The 26062-nt window shown below is 44.8% G+C and overlaps 1 protein-coding gene across 3 annotated transcripts; it reads right to left on the minus strand.

Annotated features, from left to right (window-relative positions):
• Positions 1–308: 308 nt before the first annotated feature.
• Positions 309–25846, minus strand: LOC122119694 (zinc finger protein 26-like). 3 transcript variants are annotated; one of them, XM_042693722.1, is made up of 13 exons: positions 25778–25846; positions 25133–25224; positions 15881–16018; positions 12621–12767; positions 11822–11907; positions 10257–10368; positions 9304–9381; positions 7613–7695; positions 6773–6899; positions 6058–6141; positions 5347–5429; positions 2463–4727; positions 309–2409 (listed from the first exon to the last, which is right to left on the minus strand). In XM_042693722.1, exons 4-12 carry the CDS (start codon positions 12643–12645, stop codon positions 2481–2483), a joined length of 2925 nt encoding a protein of 974 aa, XP_042549656.1. In that variant the 5' UTR covers positions 12646–12767; positions 15881–16018; positions 25133–25224; positions 25778–25846; the 3' UTR covers positions 309–2409; positions 2463–2480. The 3 variants fall into 3 exon arrangements, with proteins under 3 accessions (XP_042549656.1, XP_042549657.1, XP_042549658.1); XM_042693723.1 differs by lacking the exon at positions 9304–9381; XM_042693724.1 differs by lacking the exons at positions 12621–12767; positions 15881–16018; positions 25133–25224; positions 25778–25846 and having other exon boundaries at positions 10257–10387; positions 11822–11901.
• Positions 25847–26062: the final 216 nt, after the last annotated feature.

Consider the following 26062-nt stretch of genomic DNA (forward strand, 5'->3'; position numbering starts at 1 on the left):
ACCCACTAATGAAAAAAAAAAAACCAACTGGGAAGTTGGCTCAGTGGTAGAGCACTTGCCTTGCATGCCTGAGGCCCTGGGTTCAATTCCTCAGCACCACATAAGCACAAAGAAAAAACCTAGAAGTGGCGCCTCAAGTGGTACAGCGCTAGCCTTGAGCTGAAGAGCTGAGGGACAGCGCCCAGGCCCAGAGTTCAGGCCCCATGACCGGACCCAAAAAAGAAAAAAGAAAAAAAAATCCAGACAAGATAATGCAGAGCTGATCCAGTCACAACAAAGCTGAGATTGAAAGCACACCAAGACTAAAGTCCATTCAAATTCATCACATTTTAATTAGGAACTACAAATTCCATCAAGTGTGTTAAGCTTAGTGTGTATTTTGACATTATTGTGTTAATGCAATATGGGATTATAACTTCGAAATCATTGAGGCAGGCCACCTTAAGCTACCCAGTAAAACCCTGTCTAAAAGACATAATATATCTGATCCTGGCCTCGGCCAGGATGAGAAAATGCTAGGGTCTAACAACCTTTCATCATGTCTTCTATAAAGACAAACCTCGTGATGTCCCCGTGCTTGTGGATGAGTTATTCTGTAGTACAAGTCTACAAGGTCTGTTCGGCCTAAAGTCTAGTTCAAGTCCATTTTTTACTTGGTCTTGCTAAAGTGTCTCCTACTCTTGTTCTTCTATACTTGTTACTTCACCTTACAGATATGTTAATATCTGCTTTCTACACTTGAGTATTCTATATTTTGGTTCATATATATATACAAATAGATTTCTTTGGGGGTGGGAGAGAGGTACTGAATTTGAATTCAGGGCCTTATGTTTGCTAGACAACTGTTTTACCACTTGAGCCAGACCCCTGGCCCTTTTTCACTTTTGTTATTTTTCAGAGAGGGTCTCACATTTTTCTGACCATGCAATCCTCCTATTCTTCTACGTAACTGGAATTAAAGGCATGAGCCACAATCCCTGGCTTATTGGTTGAGATGGGTTCTTGCTAACTTGGGGATTGTGCTGGCCTGAACTCCAGTCCTCCCATCTCTGCCTGCCAAGTACCTGGAACTACAAGCATGAGCTACCATATCCAGCTGAATCCATACACATTTATAACTGTTACATTTTGTTGACATGACCACTGTGTCACCTTTCATCTTTCCCTCCATTTTCAGGTTGTTCTTGGGAAAAAAAATCTAAAGACTGAATAAATTGAAATCCCATGCTGGGCCTACTATCAAGTGTGGAGACCTGATTTCAAACCCTAGTATCTCTAAAGAAAAATGACAACTACCCTACAGAAAGAAACCCCTTTCTGAGTTTCGAACTGAAGACATAAAACCACTGTTCATACTGCTACACCCATAGCAGCAGTATGAAAACCACCTAAGTACTCCTTGACAGAACAATGAATAATAATAATAATAATACGTGGTCTTCAACAAAATAGCCAGAGAAGAAGAAAGCCTGTCATTTGCCATAACACAGTTCAAGCTCAAAGACATTATATTAATTCAAATAAGCTAGATACAATAAGACATAGATCTCTGAGAACCTGGTGGGATTTACAACAGAGACTAAACAAAGTCTTCCAGGGTCTTGGGAGGGACGGGCGTGATGGGAGAAAGGGTACGAATGACACTGGTCAAAGATAGCTGTGAAATATTAAGGTGTCAATTACAACATGGGGAGCTGAGTTAATGCCAGGGCAGCACAAAGTGCTCCATGAGACCACAAAGAAACAGACAATGTGGGGCACAGACACCCGGAGATCCTATGTCATCGCTTCACAATGTCTAAGGACCTGCTACCACGGGGGGGGGGTGGTCCTAGATAAAAACAAGTTTCCAATCCTCTCAAATAGGGAAATTTTAAAAAGGAAAGCTCCAGTGAAAACTAGAAATGTAGAAGGAGGTCATAAAAATACACAAATCTAGAAATACTTGAAATATTTAAAAATTTATCTGTAGAACCACCTAGAAGGCCATGTCCTCTGTCATACCAGATTTCAAGACACAGTGACGCCAAGCCCATATTATGAACGGGTACTTTCTGTTCAGTGTGAAGCACCACTCAGTCAAAGGGACAAGTGAAGTCTCAAATCCCATCAAGCTTCTGTCCACTGTGAGACACTGGGTGAGAATGGCGTTTTCTATGCCTGCATCAGTAAGTTCTCTTTGCACTACCTCCCGGATCTAGTAAAGACTTGCATGAGGACTAACACTTCACCTGTTTCCAGTGAGAGCAGGATGACTCAAGCACAATCCCTAGATTCATGGAGTACTGACAGTTTTCATGTCTTAGAAGCAAAAAGCAACAACTGATTGCTTTTATATATATTGCTAATAGACCTAAGAGTCCTTAAGACTGTCAGTTCAATCTCAATTACAAAGAAAAGGGAGGATGGCTTCCCCTCACCTCTCACCCCGCCCCCCAAAAGAAAACAAAAACCCACAAGACTTTCTGACGGCCTTCCATTCAAAGGGCTTCTTCTCTCCAGGAAGGATTCTCCTGTTCATTTGCAGCAGGATCAGCGAAGGCTGGCTCACAGTCCTTGTAGTCATAGGGTTTCTCTCCAGTATGTTTTCGCACATGCTTATTAAGGCCTGAGTGCTCGGTAAAGGCTTTTCCACAGTACTGACACACATAGGGCTTCTCTCCGGTGTGGATGCGCATGTGCACACGCAGGTAGGAGGACCACAGGAACGACTTGCCACATATCATGCACTGGAAGGGCTTCTCGCCAGTGTGCGTGCGCATGTGGACGGGCAGGTACGAGGAGCACGTAAACGTCTTCCCACACACAGTGCACTGGAAGGGCTTCTCCCCCGTGTGGATTTTCAAATGCACATTGAGATAGGAGGAGGAGGCAAAGGCCTTCCCGCAGTGGTCACACTCGAAGGGCTTCTCTCCCTTGTGACTTCGGATGTGTGCGATGAGGCCTGAGGACGTGGTAAAGGCTTTGCCACACTCCTGGCACGCGTAGGACTTCTCCCCCGTGTGATTCCGTAAGTGGATCGTAAGGCCAGAGCGAGCCGTGAAGGCTTTCCCACAGTAACTGCATTTGTAGGGTTTGACTCCAGTGTGAATTCTAAAGTGGGTCTCCAGGGATGAGGAGTTACGGAAGGACTTGGTGCACACCTTACACTGAAAGGGCCTCTCGTTGCTGTGGGTTTTGATGTGCACAGTGAGCTGGGCAAAGCTGGTGAAACCCTTCCCACACTCCTTACATTCATAGGGCCTCTCGCCAGTGTGTGTCCTGATGTGCTTGGTAAGGCACGAGCGCTCGGGGAAGGTTTTCCCGCACTCCTTGCACTCGTAGGGCTTCTCGCCTGTGTGCGTGCGCATGTGGATGCGCAGGTAGGACGAGCGCGTGAACGTTTTCTCGCACAGGGTGCACTCGAAGGGCTTCTCCCCGGTGTGGGTCCGCAAGTGGGCTACCAGAGACGACGAGTGGGCCAAGGCCTTCCCACACTGGTAACACTCGAAGGGCTTTTCGCCTGTGTGGATCCGGATGTGCTCCACGAGGCCCGAGGACGTGCCAAAGGCCTTGCCGCACTCCTTGCACTCGTAGGGCTTCTCGCCATTGTGGATGAGGACGTGCTTGGTGAGGCCCGAGCGCGCCGTGAAGTCCTTCCCACAGTAAGTGCACTTGTACGGTTTTATCCCGGTGTGGATCCGAAAGTGGGTCTTAAGGCAGGAGGAATTGCGGAAGGTCCTCGCACACACCTTACAGCGGAAGGGCTTCTCACCCGTGTGAGTCTTGATGTGCTCCGTGAGCTGGGCGAAGCTGGTGAAGGCCTTATCACACTCAGGGCAGGGGTAGGGCCTCTCTCCCGTGTGCTTGCGCAAGTGGATGGTGAGCCACGAGCGCCCGCTGAACGCCTTCCCGCACACTTTACACTCATACGGCTTCTCTCCGGTGTGAGTTCGAATGTGCCCCAGCAGGTAGGAGGAGCGCGTGAAGGCCTTCCCGCACACATGACACTCGAAGGGCTTCTCTCCCGTGTGCGTGCGCAAGTGGGTAGTGAGGTACGAGGAGGACGCAAAGGCATTCCCACACTGCTCGCACTGAAAGGGCTTCTCCCCCGTGTGGCTTCTCATGTGCTCGGTGAGGCGCGAGGGCTGGATAAACGCTTTGCCACACTCCTTGCACTCGTACGACTTCTCGCGCGTGTGTTGCCGTAGGTGGACAATGAGGCCCGAGCGCTCAGGGAAGGCTTTTCCACACTCCTTACAATCATAGGGCTTCTCCACGGGGTGGCTTTGCATATGGATATTCAGGTAGATGGGATGTGTGAAGAACTTGTCGCATTTCTTACATTCATAGTATTTCTTTCCAGTGGGCGGCTGACCACATCCATCGTGGCTTGTGCGGCGAGTTAAAGCTTGCCCACATTCCTCGGATTTGCAGACATTTTCTCCATCGTGCATTTTCCTATGGGCCTCGAGGTGTGACTCATCACCAAAGGCCTCCCCACAATCGCTGCACTCAAAGAATTTATCCAGAGGGAGCACGGCCCCGTTTACACTCTGGGACCCCAGAGAAAGTTTCTCTTCAGCAGACCTCTCCTTGAGCGGCAAGAAGGCTTTCCCACACCGACCACACTCTGAAGTGTGCTCTGTATTTGCACTACTCGTGTGTGTCTGAAGATCTGAGTGTTCACCAAAGACTTTTCCAGCTTGCTTAGAGTCACAGAGCTCCCCTCCACTGTGGCTTCCTGCCTGCTTGTAATAAAGGGACGAATGAATGATGGTTAAAGGATTTTCCAGACCCATACAGAACTGGGTACTTGGGGTGATTCACACTAGGTTTGGGGCATCTTTCCATGGAAACTGTTCCCCTGAATCAGTGTTTAGAATCCCAGCCCTCAGAGGTTGAGTCAATAATCACAAAAGTTCCCAACCAGCTGGGTGCCATTGGCTCCTTCCCATAATCCTAGCTACTCAGGAGACTGAAATCTGAGGATTACGTTAGAAGGCAAAACAAGGCAGGAAAGTTCTTGAGACTCTTAGCTCCAATTACCCACCAGAAAACTAGCAGTAGTGCTGTGGCTCAAGTGGCAGAGCACTCGCCTTGAGGTGAAGAACTCAGGGATAGCACCCAGGCCCAGAGTTCAAGCCCTACAACTGACAAAAAAAAAAGGAAAAGGAAAAGTTCCATGCCAGCCCGGGCTACATAGAAATTGAGAAATTACAAGGTCAGACAAGGTTATAAAGCAAGGAAGGAACAAAGTGGGAAAGGACTACTTTGTTCAAATTATCTTTCATACTGATTTCTACTAGGGAATTCCCAGTCTTCCATGAACTTGGAAATTAAGAAGAGAACACTTGTGAATCTTACCAGTAGTTTCCTATTTGATGCATCGGACCAAACGATATCTCGTTCAACTGCTGTACCTTTGGTTTTAAGATGCATTTCCCATTCTGTAATGAAATACAAAAATATGTCTAAGGGGCCGGGCGCCAGTGGCTCACACCTATAACCCTAGCTACTCAGGAGGCTGAGATCTGAGGATTGCTGTTCAAAGCCAGCCTGAGCAGGTACCTTTGTGAGACTCTTATCTTCAATTAACCACCAGAAAACCGGAAGTGGTGCTGTGGCTCAAGTGGTAGAGACCTAGTCTTGAGATGAAGAGCTGAGGGACAGCACCCAGGCCGAGTTCAAGCCCCACGACTGACCAAATTAAAAAAAAAAAAAAAAGACAAAACTCAATTCTGTGTTCTTACTAAAAATGCTAAATAATAATATAAGGATAGTCTCACACAGTTTGCCTACATCTAAAACTGGCCATCATGAGACTATGGGATCAAAGTAAGTTTATTAACAAATTTCCTATGACAGTGAACTGTAATGGTAAATCAGCTGCACAAAGAGAACCATAAACTCCAAGTGGAAGAGAAGAGGCCACTGCTGAGATCACAGAAAAGGCAGCCTAGAGTGGGGAGTTGAAGACATCCCATAATCAGTCCAATGACCTCAGCCTTCATTCACGTTGAGCTTTAAAAGATTTCAAACACACTACCAATGTCCAAGTCTTTCACAAATGCTTACCTTGGAGAATGCCTTGCTCCACTACGGTCAACTCCACTTTTTCCTCCAACCAAGAGATCAGGCTGGGTTTGAACAGCTGACCTCCTATATACAGAGAAATTTGAATCAGTGGGTGAGACAGAAAGCTATCTAAGGAGGGATAAGAATGATTCCTATGCAGCTCAAAATACAAATATTCATGCTTTAGTGTCATGAACAGATTCCTTTTCTCTGACTCAAGAAACCCATGTCCAAGGCTTAAACTTCTATTTACTCACTCCTATTTACATGGGTGTAATACACCCATAGTCTTAGTCATTTACTAATAGTGTTATTTTAAAGAACCAATGCCCACCAGTACTTTTCTTCTATTAAGTAGTAAGTGAAGTCACTTTTTTTTTTAAATCACAAATATTAGGCAAGCACTCTTTCAATGAGTCATATTACCAGCCTAAGTTTTCAATCTTAAAGGGAAAAACAACAACCCTGGTTCTGATCTTGAGTGAAACAGATCCACATGGAAAAATTAGTAAAAACATGGACAGAATTTCCGAGTGCGTATTTGTAACACAGCACAAGTGATGTACATGGTTCTGGAAGCATGGTTAGTTGAGAACCACTGTAACAGGTGGCACTGCTAGGGAATCTGTTATTTCCACCTGTATTCTGAGCAGACATCACTAATGCTGGGACATTTCTACTCTCTCCAGGGCTGCAGGGAAAGGTGCAGCCCTACCCACTGTGGCCAGGTTCCGGTAATTCTCCAGCATCACATCTCTGTACAGGCTTCTCTGCGTCGGGTCCAAGGACATCCACTCCTCCGGGGTGAAGTCCACAGCCACATCCTCAAAGGTCACTGAGCCCTGTATGAACCCAGACATGCCAATTTAAACAAAGTAGCGTCTCCACCAATAATTACTGAAGGAGAAGGAAAGGACACCAATGCCTATCAAGGATGTCCTAGAACATCACTCTCTCTGCACACTCACTCACTATGGTCTCCTCCAACCCATGACCTTTGGCATCTCTTACAGGCCAACATAACTTTGGCCTATTTTCCCCTATAATGAGCACACTCCTGAGCACAGTGAGAACTGTTCAGAAATGACAACACATGAACACACCCTGTGGGAAAAAATAATTTTGATCTTGCTTGAACACCAAGAAAAACAAACAGCTAACTGGCATTGGGGAATTTAAGACTCCCATAACTCCTAGAATACTGACATATTTTCCACTCCCTCAATAACATGTGATGTGTGCCATTTTCTGGAAATTCAACCAGAGATTCAGCCTTGGCATGGGTCTTTTTCAGTTCTAACCAGTTTGAGACAGATATCTACAAGAAAATATGGACCTGGCTTATAGGTTTAACTACTCCATATGAAAGGATAACATGTTTCACATTAACTTTGGACACTCCTACATTCTTCATTGATAGAATGAATCTTCAGAGACTTTGTTCCATGCCCTCAAATGTGAAACCTATTTCTCCAAAATACCTCTCCATGTCCTAAACAGAATCCTTAATTTTGCCTCAATATATAAAACAGAAAATATACTTTGCTAAACTTACCCTTTGTGTACCTCTACAGGTATGGCCGGTAAAAAAGTCTGGCTGAAGCACTAAATCTTTGGTTTGTAGTTGCATTTCCAACTCTGAAATTAAACCCCAAAAAAAAAAAAAAAAACAATATTAAATAATTTATGTCTAAAGAACAAAATGGGAGGACTATAGGGAGCAGCCTTATGATTATAAAAGGGGCACTATTTGGGGGTGGGGAAACAAGTAGGAGTGGGAGGAGAGAGGGAGGAAAAAGGAGAGTATGATAGCGGAAAATATGTTATAGTTATGTATAAAAATAGCATAATGAGCCAGGGCCAGGTATGGCCCACACCTATAATCCTAGCTATTCAGGAGGCTGAGATCTGAGAATCTGCCCTACCTGAGCAGGAAAGTCCCTATGGGATTCTTCTCTCCAATGAACCACTCAAAAACCTGAAGTAGGGCTACAGCTCAAAGTGAAAGAATGCTAGCCTAGCTCAGGGACAGTACTCAGGTCATGAGCTCAAACCCCATGACCAACCAGGAAAAAAAAAAAGATAATGAAACAAACCCACAAAGAACTGTTAAAGGAGGCCAAGGAAGAGGGCTAAGAAGTAATATAGGATGAGCACTGATGGCCCATGCCTGTAATCCTAGCTACTCCAGAGGCTGAGATCTGAGGATCACGGTTTGAAGCCAGCCCAGGCAGGTAAGTCGATGAGACCCTCATCTCCAATAAACTACTCAGAAAAAGTGGGAAGTGGCGCTGTGGCTCAGGTGGCAAAGCTCTGGCCTTAAGCAAAAACAAATTCAAGGACAGTGTCTAAGCCCAGAGTTCAAGTGTAGTGAATCTGTGCGTAAATATCATATGAAACGCCTTTCTTCAAATAATTTGGGCTAATCATAATTCAAAGAATTTGCAAAGAATTGCAAAGCTAGCCTGGGCAGGAAAGTCCATGAGACTCTTAGGGCTCATGTGGCAGAGCGCACTAGCCTTGAGCACAAAAAGGCTCAGGGGCAGTACCTAGGCCCTTAGATCAAGCCCCAGGACAGGCAAAAAAAAAAAAAAAGGCTTGGTGCAGTGTTTCCCATTTATAATTCTAGCTACTACAGAGGCAGAGATCAGGAAAATACAGTTCAAGGAAAGTTCAGACAAAAAGCTTGCAGACTCCATTTCAATCTGGGTATGGCATCCTAGACATATGGAAGCATAAATGAATAGGAATGAGGTCCAGACTGGTCTGGGAATAAAGGGGAGCCTCTATTTGAAAAATAATAAAAGCAGGGCTGGGAAGGTGACTCAGTGGTAGAGTACCTGTCCGGCATGCATGAGGCCCTGGGTTCAATTCCTCAATACCACATAAGCAGAAAAAGCCAGAAGTGGAGCTGTGTGTAGAGCACTAGCCTTGAGCTAAAGAGCTAAGGGACAGAACCCAGGCCCAAAGTTTAGGTCCCATGACCGACAAAATAACAACAACAACAACAGTAATAATAAAGGCAAAAAGGGCTGGTGAGTGTGGTTTAAGTTGCGGAAGGATCGCCTGGCAAACACAAGCCACAAGGCCAAAGCCCTGTAATAGCAAATAAAAAAGGCATTTCTCAAGAAAGATACAACATGAGAACTCAGAAAGGAGTCAAAGGTCTTCTGACAATGCTTCCTTGCTATGCTTCCAATATGCTGAACCTGCCACTGAGCAGGACTATCCTTCACACTCCTTTACCCTGGGGAGCTCCGCTCTGCACCACTGACTTCTCTCCCTTCAAGGACAAAGCTCTGGGCTTGTTGAGCTTCTGGCACCCTACACATTAAGAAAGACACACTCATGGAAAAGACTTGACAAGCCTTTGTATGATTCAGCTCTGTATTTCTAATGGAAGCAGTACAATTATGTCATAAAGGCTGGAAAGGCAAACAGCCTCTTTCCATGATCCAAATGACCTTATGACCATGTTCATATTTCCACAGCTAACATGTTAAATCAAATGGGAGATAAAATAAGCAAACCAAGGAAATCTGTATCAGGCAATAAAGTCAAACAGTCACTCATCAACACTTCAGTGTATGCCATGCAGGTGGAGCCATTGCTAAGACACAGTAGATAGGACCCCAGCTAGAGAATCAGAGACTTGGAATGTCAAAGAAGTGACTTAGCCAGTTGCTGGTGGCTCATACCTGTAATCTTAACTACTCAAAAGGCTGAGATCTGAGGATCATGGCCCAAACACAGCTCCAAGAGATAACTCTCAGAAATAACACAAAAACAGAACTGGAGGAATGGCTCAAGTAGTAGAAAGCCAGCTGTGGGTAAAAAACTAAGCAATAGTGCAAGGCCCATAGGTCATTCCAGTTCTGGCAAAGAAAAAACAAAACAAAAACAAAGAGATGTAGGACACATATGGCAACAAGACTAGATGATGCCACTGACGACATATGAAAACTACCACAGCAGGCAGGTGTTGGAGCACAGGCCCAGAAAGCATTAGGCCCTGCCCATAAGGCAGCCCCATCAAAAACATAAAACAACAAAAACTCACCGCAGTGGATTAAAATGTATTAGGGACACCACCATCATGGTTAACCATCTTCAGTGCAACATTAGAGATTCCAGAACACTTTGAACACAACACATGAACCTGTTCCCTGTCAGGCTACAGGGAATGCCCATTGTCTTACCTACTGCGGCCAGGTTCCGGGGCTTCCTTGCCATCACATGACTGCAGAAGTTACGCTGAACTGTATCCTCCTGGGTGATGTTCACAGCCACATCCACAAAGTTCACAGAACCCTAAGCCATCACACACATGCTGGTTCAAACCACATAATCATTCCCCTGATTGGGGGTTGGGGGAGAAAGCAGGAGGGAGATAATCCCCCAATGCCTAAACATGTCAATTTCCTCACTGTCTAACCCAGGATTCCATGGGCCCAGGGGCTGACTCCTGTCTGTAACTGCCCTTTCTCCCTCTTCATTTTTCACCTTAGTCTTGTGGCTTTAACAGCAAAGCTCAAACATGAACCCAGCTCCCCACAGATAGGCACCTCTTTTTCACTTTATTTAACTCTTTCATTAAATACCTGGATATATTGTGTACATTTAATAAATGGCAATGGAAGTGGAGCTTGTGCCTCAAGAGGTAGAGTGCTAGACCTGAGCAAAAAAAAAAACAAACCTCAGGAACAGTGCCCAGACTCTGAGTTCAAGGCCCAGGACCAGCACAAAAATAAATAAATAAATAAATGGTGAAAGCCTGGAGCCAGTAGCTCACATCTACTCAGGAGGTTGAGATTTGAAGATCATGATTCAAAGCCAGCCCAGTCAAGAAAGTCCATGAGACTCTTTTTTTTTTTTGGCCAGTTATGGGGCCTGAACTCTGGGCCTGGGCGCTGTCCCTCAGCTCTTCAGCTCAAGGCGAGTGCTCTACCACTAGAGCCACAGTGCCACTTCCAGCTTTTTCTGCTTATGTGGTGCTGAGGAATCATGCATGCAAGGCAAGCACTCTACCACTGAGTCATCTTCCCAGCCCCCATGAGACTCTTATCTTCAATTAACCACTAGAAAACTGGAAATGGCAGAATGTCTCAAAGTGGTAGAAAACCGGGCACTGGTGGCTCATGCCTGTAATCATAGCTACTCAGGAAGCTGAGATCTGAGGATTGTGGTTCAAAGCCAGCCAGGGCAGCAAAGTCCATGAGACTTTTATCTCCAATTAAACATGAAGTGGTGCTGTGGCTCAAGTGGTAAAGCACTTGCCTTGAACTCTGCGCCCAGGCCCTGAGTTCAAGCTCCAGGACCAACAAAAAAATATATCTATTATCATGTGGTAGAGTGCTGTCCCAGACCATTTTTTTCTCCGGGACAGCACCCAGGCCCTAAGTTCAAGCCCCACAATCAACAAAAAAAATTAAAATAAAATAAATGGTGAATAATGGGTAAAATTGAGAAAAAATATTTCAACTTTATTACCACTTGAGGTAATTGAGCAAAACAAGAAACATCCACTTGAGACCATGAGAATCAGACTAATTAGTAATTACAAAAATGCTGTAGTGATTGTCAAGATAGTCTTTCGCCAGTGAAAGGTGGCACTCCCTGGTGGAATCCAAGGGAGGACTTGGTCCTTGCACAGGTTTCATTTCCTCCCATAGGCTTCAAAAGAAGTCTTTCTAGATGGAAAGGCATCTGTCTACACACCACATGCATGGACATCAGTTTATAGAAGGAAACAAGATCTTCATACCTGATTTTGTGAGCAGTCTGCCACTGTGCTGTTAGCCTCTGTCTCTTCTTCTTGACTACAGATTGGGTTCCCAGGAAGTAGAGCTTCTGGAAGAGAAAGACACACAACCCTCAGCTGATCAGAAGCCTGAATTCTCATACATGAACCTAATTCAACTCTAAATGAATATCTAATTAACTCATATATAATACTAGAGAAGTTCTGGGTTATACATGCAGCCAGAAAAAGTGATGGGGAGCTGTGCTGCCCAGCAAGAAAAGAATACAAGTATCATTTTAAAGGTAAGGAAAACTAAGACTTGTTTTGTGTGTGATGGTCCTGAGGCTTGAACTAAGGGCCTGGGCTCTGTCTCTGAGCTTTTCTGTTCAAGGCTTGCATTCTAGCCCTTGACCCAATCATCTACTCCTGGCTTTTTAATGATTAGTTGGAGAGCTTATGATAAAAGAAAAGATAGTGATACAGGAGAAGAAAAAAAAAAAACCAGACTTTCCTACCTGGGCTGGCTTTGAATCAGACCTCAGATCTCAGCCTTCTGAGTAGCTAAGATTACAGGCATGAGCTACAGGCACCTGAGTAGAAACCTGACTATTAATTTGCTTGTGGTGACAGATTGCAGCAATGAGATTATGCAGTGTCTCCTCCCAAAGCCAGCACAACCCGAGGGCAGAGGAACACAACAGCTCTCTCTGGCTCACTTCAGCACCCCCACATGGGCCAGCAGTACAAGTGCGTCAGCCTAGATATCTGAGCTCTAAAGCATGTAGAGGAGACCTCTAGAACTGGCAGTAACAGGACTCACCATGGGAGGAACTGGCATCATCCATCTTGTTAAGTCTTATAGGGAAACATGCATGACCGCACTCCTCTGTGGTTCCAAAGACACGTCACAGGTCTAAGTGGATAGTTACAATACCCCTTCCTTTTAAAGCAGGACTAGTTAGGATTCCTGTTGACATCAACATTAACACACAAGCATTACTCTGTAGTCAAGACACTAGACACTGACACTGGGCTGGTAATGCATGTGAAAGCCACAACATAACAATACACTCACAGCCCAGGACGATGGACACCATCGCCAATGCACTGCAAGTTACACTAAGAGCTTTGATATATGTATTTATATGTACATGGTTAGTTATATATAAATATTTTTAGTACTCCTTGGAACATTTAAAATCTATTTATCAAAACAAATTCCAAGAAATAGAAACATGGATTTTTGTTGGTGGTAGTAGTAGTGATGATGTTGTTTGCTTTACTCTAGGGTATTTTTTTTGTTTTTTGGTCTTCTTAGGGGGAGTTAAAGGGAGACACAGAAATGGAAGGAGGAAGAGGAAACAAATGACATTATGGTACTCAGTAGAGACTATGTGGAAAATGAACTAAGCATTTGTGGGGAGGAACAGGAAGGGGAAACTAGGGGAAAGCCAAGGAAGGGGTGACATTGTCCAAAAAGAATTGTACTCCTTGCCAGGCACCAGTGGCTCACACCTGTAATCCCAGCTACTCAGGAGGCTGAGATTTGAGGATCGTGGTTCAAAGCCAGCCGAGGCAAGAAAGTCTGTGAGATTTTTATCTCCAATTAACCACCAAAAAACCACAAGTGGTGCTGTGGCTCAAGTGGTAGAGCGCTCACCTTGAGCTGAAGAGCTAAGAAACAGCACCCAGGCCCAGAGTTCAAGCCCCATGATCGACAAAAAAAAAGAATTGTACTCCTTGCCAGACTTATGAAATGGTAACCCCTCTTCTGTACAACACCTTAATAGCAACAATAAAGCTATTATTTTATTATACTATTTACTTAATTACTCTATCATCCTTTCTCAAGACATATCATCATACAGCAATGAGAAACCTAGAATCAGAAAACATGAGTAACTCTTCCAATGTCACTATGATCCTCTGCATCTCAGCCTCCTGAATCCCTAAAACTGTTCCAATTTTGTCCACTTTGGTTCTCAAATTTCATCTTCTATGGCTGCCATTACACTCCAAAATAACCAAGTAACAGACTCAGGAAATGGCTACCTGAGTTACTTAAAACTGTTCACATTGTACTTTTGACAGTAGGGCATTTCAACCAGAATGTCAAGGTTTTACAAGTGGTAGAATGCCTATCAACCACTGTAGGGCATCACCAGAATACTAGTGCAGAAGGGCCAAGCACTCTGAGTTCTGCACAGTGCCCACAGTGGAAAGAAAACATCTGCACCAAAACAGTTTGCCAAACAACAATTATTTGCTGGTCTTCCAAATGAAACACTTTATACTATTACTAATGAGCTCTTTTTCCAGTGATTTCTGCTTATATTTTGGTGGTTTTGTTTTTACTTCTTCCTTTAAGATTTGGACTGCAAAAGAAATTTAAAAATGAAATAAAGAACATATAGTCACAGGGGATAAATGAAAATAGAATAAAGAAACTTTTTGATATTTATAGGAAAGTGATACAACAAATTCCTAATTTATATAGGACTTTAACAGGAACTAGAAATCTTTTGCTCTTTTTTGCCAATGCCAGGGCTTAAACTCATTACAGCTTGCTTGACTTGCTTGCTAATGGCTCACTACTTGAGCTATACCTCCAATCCAGCCTTCTGCTGGTGATCTTGGAGGTAAGAGTCTTCAGGACTTTTCTGCCCAGGCTGGCTTTGAACTATGATCCTCTAGATCTCAGCCTCCTGAATCCCTAAGAATTATATGTGTGCGCCCTCAGTGCCTAGCTAGAAACATTTTAAATGTGGAAGGCTATAGGCCTGCTCTATAGCACCACCACAAAAAAATGATAAGGCAAGACAGAGCAAAGAAAATCAAAGTCACAGTGAGCACCCTAAAGGCAAATGAGAAAAAGAAGCAAGTCACATGTGAGAGATTTCCAAAAAAAAAAGACTATGAGCAGACTTGTCACCCAAACTTTCAGGCCAAGACAGTGAGAGAATGCATAAATGGCTTTAGGAAAATACTGTCAAGTCATCATGCCAAATTTAGCAAAGCCATCCTTGAAAAATAAAAGAGTGAGGATGTAGCTCCACAGTAGAGTACTTGCCTGACATGCATGACACCCTAGGATTTATCTAAAGCAGAATGGGGAAATGGGGGTAAAAAACACATTTTTTTGTAATGGAAAAGTACATAGTTTAATTCAGGACATTTTAATACTGTAATCCTTAGCAAGAAAGATGAAAGTCAAAATTAAATGCTAATAAGCTATAATAATATATTAAGGGATATACAATATAAAGACATAATCACAAAATCAAATTCATAAAAATGCAAGGAAGTTGAGATAGGGGAATAGCTGGAGTGGTAGAGCACCTGACTACCAAATACAAGTCTACACCCAAGTACCACCAAAAAAAAAAAGGCTTAACATCGGTGTACTTATAAACACAAAGCAACATCCTACCAAAGATGCATACATAAAAGACAAACTCTTCCCTTGCATGCCTGAGGCCCTGGGTTCGATTCCTCAGTACCACATAAGCAGAAAAAGCTAGAAGTGGTGCTGTGGCTCAAATGGTAGAGCACTAGCCTTGAGCTAAAGAGCTGAGGGACAGCGCCCAGGACCAGAATTCAGGCCCCATGACTGACAAAAAAGAAAAGACATCAAAGCACATCCCTAATACCAAAAGGGCCAGGCATGATGGCTCACAATCCCAGCTGAGTAAGCAGCTCCAAGATTAGAAGGATGCAAATTCAACAGCAATACCTATTTCAACAAGAAAGACTTAACTGGTGGCAAAAACCTGTAATTCCAGTTACAAAGAGGCATAGGTAAGAGGATCACAGTCTGAGACCAGTTGAGAACCAAAATTTAAGACTTTACCCAAAAATTAATGAAAGCAAAAGAGCCTTGGGGTAGGGGCTCAGTGGTAGAAAACATACACACACACACACACACAGGGGCTCAATGGTAGAAAACACACACACACACACACACACACACACACACACACACACACACACACACACACACACACACACACACACACACACACACACACACACACACACACACACACAGTCATGAACAACAGAATCAGTATCATGTCATACCTGTGGTCCTGGAGGAAGATGGGTATGGTGAGGATGTTGGCTCCAAAGACTGTGTGTGGTAAGAACAGTGTCCCTATGGCAGCCCAAAGAAGAGGAACTATGTCCCTTTCGTGGTAGAGTCACGCTGCATCCAAGGGGCTGTCAAAATAGGCAATAAACAGAGTAAGTCAGGCAATGTATAGGAGCAAAATACCATCTGTTGACTACCCAGATACAGAATTGTAGTGACAATGAATTCTGGACTTGGGGACCTCATGAATAGAATTACAACATTAAAGTTGCAGAAATACACTATTAGCACCATTAACTTACGTATTTATTTTCAGATTTAACAACTTATAATGACAGATGAACAGATGAATAAACTGTGGAGATATTATTAGTTTGGGGTTTTTTCTTATTTTTTCATTGTACTAGTCCTGGGGCTTGAATTTAGGGACTGGGCACTGTCCCTGAACTTTTGTGCTCAAGACTAGTGCTCTCTATCACTTAAGCCACAACTCCACTTCCAGTTTTTAGGTGGTTAATTGGAAATAAGTCTAACAACTTTCCTGTCTAGGCTGGCTTCAAGCTGTGATCCTCAGATCTCAGCCTCCTGAGTAGTTAGGACTACAGGAGTAAGCCACTGAGCCTGGTTTTTGCTTTGTCAGTCATAGGATTTGAACTCAGAGCCTGGTGCTGTCCCTGAACTTTCTTTTTCTTTTTTCCATTGGTCGTGGGGCTTGGACTCTGGGCCTGGGCACTGTCCCTCAGCTCTTCAGCTCAAGGCTAGTGCTCTACCAGTTGAGCCACAGCACCACTTCCAGTTTTCTAAGTGGTTTAATGGAGATAAGAGTCTCACTACTTTCCTGCCAGGGCTAGATTTGAACCACAATCCTCATATCTCAGCCTCCTGAGTAACTATGATTACAGGCGTGAGCCACCACACCAGGCCTGTCCCTGAACTCAAGACTAGCATTCTACCACTTTGAGCCACTATTGGTTTTTGAGTGGCTCATTGGAGAGAAGTCTCATGCACACTTTTCTTCCTGGGCTGGCTTCAAACTAAGATCCTCACATTTCAGCCTCCTGAGTGATTACAGACATGAGCCACCAGCAACCAGCTTGTTTTTAACACTTAATCCTTTAAGATCTTGTTTTAATTTACAATGGACAATATTAACTGCTTTAATCAAGCCTCCAGGAGATCAAAAAGTCAAATACAATTCACAAGAATTTACCTTAAATTATTTTTACTACATCTGAGCACATATGAGAACTATTTGGGGACAGTGATCATTGTTACTATAAGAAACAACAGATGCTGGGCACTGGTGGCTCACGCCTATAATCCTAACTACTGAGGAGGCTGAGACCTGAGGATTTCAGATCAATGGCAACCAAAGAAAGTCCATGAGATTCTTAACTCCAATTAACCACCAAAAAGCCCAAAGTGGAACTGTGGCTCAAGCAGTATAAGACCAGTTTCCCCCCTGTTATATTAGCTACATTTTTAGAAATAAAAGAGAAACAATGTTCAATGTGGTACTCCAGGTGTTAACTATATTCTCAATCCCAATACCAAAGATCACCTTTTGTTCTTGGGGCCTTTTTTTTTTTTTTAAGTCAGTCGTAGAGCTTGAACTCAAGGCTTGGGCACTGTCCTTGAGCTCCTTTGCTCAAGACTAGCACTCTACCACTTTGAGACACAGCTCCACTTCTGGTTTTTGAGTGGTTAATTGGCGATAAGAGTCTTATAGGGACTTCCCTGCCAAGCTTGGCTTTGAACCATGACCCTCAGATCACAGCCTCCCAAGTGGCCAGGATTACAGGCATGAGCCACTGGCACCCAACTCTTGATGCCTTTATAAAATGCTCAAAGGGACTAGATGCCCATTTTACACAGTGCCCTTTTATCTTCTGTCATATATCAACTTCCTACATAAATCTGGATTTCCAATGAGCTCAAAGTATACAACATCTTTATTTTTCCTACATATAACTTGCCAGATATTAAGTTCACATTATCTACATTAAAATATGGATAACCTACTTAATGTACTTCTACTTCATCTACTGGGATCTAGAGGGTTGATATTAAATTACTAACTGATCTAGGGCTACCATTATCTTTGCTCCACATGGCATCTGCCCAGCAAGCAGCTTACGGTTCCTTCCTCATCATCCTTGGGCTCTAAGCCACCTAGGGTGGGCAGTCTTCCTCTTCTCCCTCCCCTGCCTTTTCTTTACTTTCCACAGGATCTAGCTAGATAGGCAAGGCTGTGCACCGCTACACCAGCTTTTCTGTTGGATTGGTTTTTGCCACCTTTCTATCTAGGTGCTTTGCTTCTGTCTGAGGTAAGAGGGAAAAGGGGGAGTGCCAGGTGCCTTGTCACCCTCTCCCTCCTTTGGAGGGCCCCTCCCACAGGATGGTTTATTCCTTCTTTCTGTTCTTATTCTCTCATGCCCAAGACCTTTTACAACACACTAAAAGCTGAGGTTCCCTCTAGGTGGCTGATTTCTTACATCTAGCTGCTTAGCTCTTAGTTCTCCCTAAGCAGCTAAACCAGCTGCCCTCCCTGAAGGGCTTTTAGTAATCTCACAGGACTGGACTTCACACCTAGGAAAGCAACGGGGACCTCACTTTCTCTCTTTAAACCCTGACCCTCCGTCTCCCCCCTTACCCCATTCCATTTTTTCCTTTCCCTTTTCTTTTCTTTCTTTTAATTTAATGGGTGGTACCAGCCAGTCCATCCTGGATAGGATCTGTCATCACCTTGGAGCTACAAAGCTGGGGAGACAATGAGCAATGACAGGATATAGCCGGGAAGCATGCACTGCTGGAGGCTGACCATCTTGGCTGGAACACATGCCTGCTCTACACATGGCTGAGCTCTGCAGGCGCTGCCATCTGTGCCTCACAAAAGCCTCGCCCACAGCCACAGCATCACACAGCTGATTCTCACTAAGGAGCCCTTGGCACTAAGGGGAAGGGCGCTGGTGGAGCACTGTCCAATCACAACCTTCCTCCTGGCAGAAGCAGCTCATCTAATGAAAGCAGGACAGCTCAGGCACAGGGCCAGGTGGAGATGATCCTGAGAGAACAGTATTCTGTAGTACAACCAGATCTATGCTTTGAACAGGACAACTTCCCATGGTTCTGGCCAGCTCAGCCCAATTTTTTTTTTAATTTTTTTTGTCCGTCATAGGGCTTGAACTCTTGGCCTGGGCACTGTCCCTCAGCTCTTCAGCTCAAGGCTAGCACTCTACCACTTGAGCCACAGCTCCACTTCTGGTTTTCTGAGTGGTTTAATGGAGATAAGAGTCTTACTACTGCTGGGCGCCGGGCGAGGTGGCTTGCGCCTGTAATCCTAGCTACTCAGAAGGCTGAGATCTGAAGATCACCGTTCAAAGCCAGCCGGTGCAGGAAAGTCCATGAAACTCTTATCTTCAACAAACCACCCAAAAACCGGAAGTGGTGCTGTAGCTCAAGTGGTAGAGCGCTAGCCTTGAGCTGAAGAGCTGAGGGGCAGCGCTCAGACCCAGAGTTCAAGCCCCATGACTGACCAAAAAATAAAAAATAAAAAAAGAGTCTCACTGCTTTCTAGCCCGGGCTGACTTTGAACCCGATCCTCAGATCTCAGCCTCCTGAGTAGCTAGGATTATAGGCATGAGCCACTAATTTCTTTTTTTTTGGGTCCAGTCGTGGGGCCTGAACTCTGGGCCTGGGCACTGTCCCTCAGCTCTTCAGCTCAAGGCTAGCATTCTAGCACTTGAGCCACAGCGCCACTTCCGGCTTTTTTCTTTTTGCTTATGTGGCGCTAAGGAATGGAACCCAGGGCCTCGGGCATGCAAGGCAAGTGCTCTATCTACCACTGAGCCACCTTCCCAGCCCCTCAGCCCAATTTCTTTAGGTCTGAGAATGACAGGTGAAGGTGAAACTGGCTAGACCAACAAGAATGTTGTTTCTACTTCCAGCCACTCAGAGCACTGCAGGTTTACAGATCTTAGACTCTAATGGGGAAAGACTCCTCTCCCCAACCCTACCCCACACCACCCAATTAGTAGTTCCAACACATTAGAGGATGAGATTGCCACTTGGCCATGAGTGTCATGTAGCAATAAACCAAGAAGGGAAAAGGGGGAGAAGGGGAAATCTACTAGCTGAAATTCTCTATCCCATTGAAGGGAAACCACAGTACTATACAACCTTCTAGACCTTCTATGGTGCATAGTCCAGGCTAGGGGAAACATATAACTAAAGACAGACAGGATAACAGTGTTAGACCTTTAACAGGAAAGGTATAGGCATGGAGCAGCTCAGGTTCTAACTAAGGACAAGAGAAATATGGAAATGACCACTGAAGTAATGAATCATGGAGGAGCACTGTTGACTCATACCTTTAATACAAGCTACTCAGAAAGATGAGATCTGAAGATCAAGGTTAGAATACATTACCAAAAGAAAAGTCCATAAGATTCTTATCTCCCAACTAACCAGCAAAAGGCCAGAAGCAGAGCTGCGGCTCAAGTGGTAGAGCACTAGCCTTGAGCCTAAAAGCTAAGGCACAGCATCCAGGCCCTGAGTTCAAGACCCAAAGTCCCAGGACTGGCATACATACACAAAAACAGAAGAGTGAAACAATCTGGTTTTTTTGTTTTGTCGGTCATGGGGCTTTTACTCTGGGACTGGGCGCTGTCCTCAGCTCTTCAGCTCAAGGTGAGTGCTCTACCACTTGAGCCACAGCTCCACTTCCACTTTCCTGCTCGGGCTGGCTTTGAACCGCAATCCTCAGATCTCAGCCTCCTGAGTAATAGGATTACAGGTGTGAGCCACCAGCAGCCGGCAGAGTGAAAAAATCTGGTGGGGATGTCAACACCAGTGGGAGGGAAGGTCTAAGAGAGGGTGAATGAGTATAAACAAAGTAGCTTATTTACATGCATGGAAATAGAATAATGAGACCTGCTGTAATTGTTTTAAGAAGATGGAGTAAGGGAGAATAAGGAGGTAAATTTGATCAGGATACATTGTACATGCACATAGAATATCACAATAAAGGGGCTGGGAAGGTGGCTCAGTGGTAGAGCGCTTGCCTTGCATGCCTGAGGCCCTGAGTTCGATTCCTCAGCACCACATAAGCAAAAAGAAAAAAGCCGGAAGTGGCACTGTGGCTCAAGTGGTAGAGCGCTAGCCTTGAGCTGAAGAGCTGAGGGATAGCGCCCAGGCCCAGAGTTCAGGCCCACGACTGGACCAAAAAAAAAAAAAAAGAATATCACAATCACAATAAAACCCTTCATGTACAATTAATACATGCTAATAAAGAAAAAAAAAACATGGATATTGCCAAGTCATCTGGCTCCTTAGAAGCTAACTGTTCCAAGATGCCAGTTTTCTTCTCATTTCCTTATGGAATTATTATTTGAGGGCCAGTCCTAGGACTGGAACTCAGGGCCTAGGTACTTTCCCTGAGGTTGTTTTTGCTCAAGGCTATGCTCTACCACATGGGTCATAGCTCTACTTCCAGCTTTTTGGTGGATAGCTAGAGAGGAAAGCCTTATGGACTTTGCTGCCGAGGATGGCTCTGAACCTCCATCCTTGGATCTCAACCTCCTGGGTAGCTAGGATTACAAGAAAGAGCCACAGGCACCAGCCCTATCGAGTTGATTTGAACTCCCTAGATGTATGACCCTATTTTTCAGTGCTCAACTTCTGTTTTGAATTCCTCAAATTAATCTCCTACATGAGCTGAAGACACTCATACTATTTCATTTTGATTCGTCTTAATTCAATATATATGCATGAGTTTTCCTGTTAAATTATATAGAGTAATACATTCATTCCACCTGTTTTCTGAAATGTAGAAAATAACTCTTGGCATAACCTGAGAGCATGCCTGGACACATTCATCCCCTTGTCTACCTAGAAATATAATCAGTCACGCCAGGCGCCAGTGGCTCACACCTGCAATCCTAGCTACTCAGGAGGCTAAGATCTGAGGATCCCAGTTCAAAGCCAGACCAGACAGGAAAGGCTGTGAGACTCTTATCTCCAATAAACCACCAGAAAACCGGAAGTAACCCTGTGGTTCAAGTTGTAGACCACTAGCTTTGAGCTGAAGAGCTGAGGGAGAGCGCCAGGGCCCAGAGTTCAAGCCCCACCACTGACAAAAAAAAAGAAAGCAGCAAACAAAGGAACAAAGAAATACAATGAGTTCAGAATATTTTATATAATAACTATAATAAATAAATCAGAAATATAATCCTTTTCTCCTTCTGCTTCCCTTGCAACATGGCTAATTCCTACCACTTCTATTTGGGGCCCTGTCTTAATCATTACTCTCTCCTTAGCTTTACCTATGTCCACATGAAGAGCACAAAACCATCCTCTACTCTAAGAAACTCCTCCATTTGTAATAATGCATTTATTTGCCTGGATAGATGCCAAACCTCCTCCACACATTTATAAACTTCCTAAGAACAATTCTAGATTGAATTTATTCTTCATGCCTTCACCATTTTGGCAATCATAAAGTAAGTACAAGAAATGAAGGGAACATTTAAGCACACCAAAATACAAGAAATATTTTTTTTAAAAGATGATTTTCTGAAAAAAAAAAATTCATGACCGATACAGTGGCTCATGCCTGTAACTACTTGGTAGGCTGAGATAGGGAGAACTACAGCTCAAGGCTACCCAACAAAAAGTTCCTGAGACCTCCTTCATGGTGTCACACACCTGTATCCTAACTGTGAGGAACACAAACAGGTGAACCATGGTCCAGGAAGCAAGAGTCTATCTTAAAATTAATCACTACAAGCCTGGCACCGATGGCTCATGCCTGTAATCCTAGCTACTCAGAAGGCTGAGATATGAGGATTGAGGTTCAAAGCCAGCCAGGACAGGAAAGTCCTTGAGATGCTTATCTCCAGTTAACCACCAGAAAACGGGGAGTGGCTCTGTGGCTCAAGTGGTAGAGTGCTCACCTTGAGCTAAAGTGCTCAGGGACAACACCGAGGCCCAGAGTTCAAGTCCCATGACAGACAAAAAATAATAATCATCATCATCAGTACAAAAGGGCTGGAAGCCAGGCACTGGTGGCTCATACCTGTAATCCTAGTTACTCAGGAGACTGAGATCTGAGGATCACGGTTCAAAGCCAGCCCAGGCAGGAAAGACCATGAGACTCCTATCTCTAATAAACCACCAGAAAACCAGAAGTGGCACTGCAGCTCAAGTGGAAGAGCGCTCGCCTTGAGCTGAAGAGCTGAGAGACCGTGCCCAGGCCCAGAGTTCAAGCCCCATGACCGACAAAAAAAAAGGCTGGAGTTATGGCTCAGCAGAATGAACACCTAGCAAGTATGAGATAGTTTAAACCCCACCCCACCCCCCCCAAAAAAAAAAACTCAACATAGCACTTGTTGTGCTCAAGGACAAATTAAAACCACAGCACCACCACCACCCTCTCAAGAAAAAGACAATGAAAAAAGCCATCAGATCAAAAGCTTCTAACAAAGAATTCCAAAGAGATATTCTGGAGGAAAGAAAACATTTGCTGCTGCAAAAATCAGTTGAAAGATGTATTTATTCATGTATGACAATATTGAGACTTAAACAGGCTGGGAGTTGTCCCTTAAGCTTTTTTGCTCAAGGCCAGTGCATGACCACTTGAGACACAGCTCCACTTCCAGCTTTTTGGCAGCTAATTGGAAATAAGACCCATCGATTATCCAGCTCAGACTGATTTCAAACGGAAATCCTCAGATCTCAGGATCTAGGATCACTAGTGTGAGCCACCTGCACCAGCTCACAGATGCCATTTTCTATTACAGAACCTATCAAATAGTTTATCACAGAATGAGAGTGTATGTAGCTCTGTACTTGAGCTCCATACATGAAGCCCGGGATTCACTCCCTAGCATAGAGAGAAAAATGTTCTCCAAAATGAATAGAACTAGAGATCATCATGCTAAGCAAAAGAAGCCAGGCTCACAAACACAAAAATCATTGTTTTCCCTCATATGTGGAATCTAGATAAAACAACTGAATGATGACTGTTTGGGCAGAGGGGAGAAGACACAAAAGAGCAATGAGAGTGAAATGGCTGAAGCGTATCATAAGCATGGATAATGAAACCCACTATCTCATACAACAATGATACATTGGTGATACATTGGTATTTTAGGTTTTTGGCCAAGCAATAAACTATCTTCACACCTAACTACTCAGGAGGCTGAGATCTGAGGATCACAGTTGGAAGCCAGCCTGGGCAGATAAAAATCTGAGACTAGCCAGGTGCAGGGGTTCACGCCTGTAATCCTAGCTACTCGGGAGGCTGAGATCTGAGGATCGTGGTTCAAAGCCAGCCCGGGCAAGAAAGTCCATGAAACTCTCATCTCCAATAAGCCTCCAGAAAACCGGAAGTGACACTGTAGCTCAAGTGATAGAGAGCTCGCCTTGAGCTGAAAAGTTGAGGGATAGTGCTCAGGCCCAGAGTTCAAGCCCACGACCGACAAAAAAAGAAATCTGTGAGACTCTTCATCTCCATTCAATGAGCCAGCAAAAAGCCAGAAGTGGAACTGTGGCTCCAGTAGCAGAGCACCAGCCTTGAGGGAAAAATGCTAAGGGACAGGGCTCAGGCCTTGAGTTCAAGCCCCAGTTCCAGAACCAAATAAAGTTGTTTAAGCATTTTTCTTGAAGACTGTATATGATCAAAGGTAGCAAAACTAGGCCATTATCCTTGAGTTTCGAGTCTGGTTTTGAAGCTCTATGGGGAAGTATATTCTTTTGTTGTGTTATTTTGGGCTGGTCCTGGGACTTAAACTCAGGGTCTGGGCACTGTCCCTGAGCTGTTTTACTCAAGACTAACACTCTAACACCTGAGCCAAAGCTCCACTTTCAGCTTTTTGGTAGTTCATAGTACTTAAAAGAGTCTCTTTTGCAGGTTGGCATCTAATCACGATCCTGAAATCTTCAGCCTCCTGAGTAACCAAGATTAGCGGTGCAAGCCACCAGCACCAGGCTTCTTTTCTAAAGAGTATGTCTATCAATTTTATAATAACAACGAAAATTTTTTTAATTGAAATTAAAAGAAAGTATATCCACCCTAGAAAACTATTTAAAAAATCTTTCTACCAAATGTAAACGTAAACATATGACAATGCAAAAACAAAGTCAAATTCAAAGATAATACCTGCATTAGTAAATAGCAAGACTGGAAACACCAAATAAATCTTCTGGAACTAAGTCCTTCCCCTTCCCCATGCCCTGCTCACCCGGCGGGGACTGAAGGTAACTGACAGGCGCCAGGATCGCGGGGTCTGTGGAGGGTCGTCAGAGCCCCACTCTTGCGGCAGAAGTTCTTTGTCTATTGGGGAGAAGAAAAAGAAAGAAAAAATTACTACAGAGAGGTTTTTGATGCAGCAACCCATATGCAGGAAATGACCCCGAGGGCACGCCCTGAAGAAGTACAACCACAGGGCACCGCTGGGCAGCACCTTCCAAGAGCAATGGTCCTAACCCGGGGCCGGTGGCTCCCGCCTTGAAATCACAGCCACTCAGGAGGCTGACGTATGAAGATCGAGGTTCGAAGCCAGCCGGGGCCAGAAAGTCCGTGAGACTCTTTATCTCCAATGAGCCACCAAAACGACGGAAGTGGAGCTATGGCTCAAGGTGCTAGAGCGCTAGCCTTGAGTGGAAATAAAGGCTCAGAGACAGCGCCCAGGCCCTGAGTTCAAGCCCCAGGACCGGCACCCAAAAGAGAGAGACAGAGACAGAAAGCCGTGGCCCGAATGGCGCGTCCAGGCCCCGGAAGCACGGAACGGACCAGGCCGCTCTCCAGAGTCTCCTCGGCGGCTTGGGAAAACTTCTCCACCCACTACCCACCTCCACCTCCGCGCCGTCCCCTCGCCCAAACTCACCAAAGTCGTTCCAGCCAAACCTTCCCTTACCCCGGAGGGGGGGGAGAAAAAGAAGGAACTCGGCCGCGCGAAGCCCAACCGGAAGAGACGGGGAGTCGCCGTCTGCGGCGTCACTTCCGTCCCCCGAGCTCCGGACCGGAAGTGCTCCCGTTGGGGGCGGGACCTCAGCGGCGTCGGGTGCTGTCGCGCCAATTTCTAGCTTTCTCCCGAATGGAGGCCGATTGGTGGCCCGCAGGGTGGGGGGGAAGAAGTCATTCCCAAGGACCAACCAGGTTCGGATTACTA

This window comes from Dipodomys spectabilis, unplaced genomic scaffold (genome assembly GCF_019054845.1).
Source record: "Dipodomys spectabilis isolate Male_0828 unplaced genomic scaffold, ASM1905484v1 ptg000173l, whole genome shotgun sequence".
NCBI lineage: Eukaryota > Metazoa > Chordata > Mammalia > Rodentia > Heteromyidae > Dipodomys > Dipodomys spectabilis.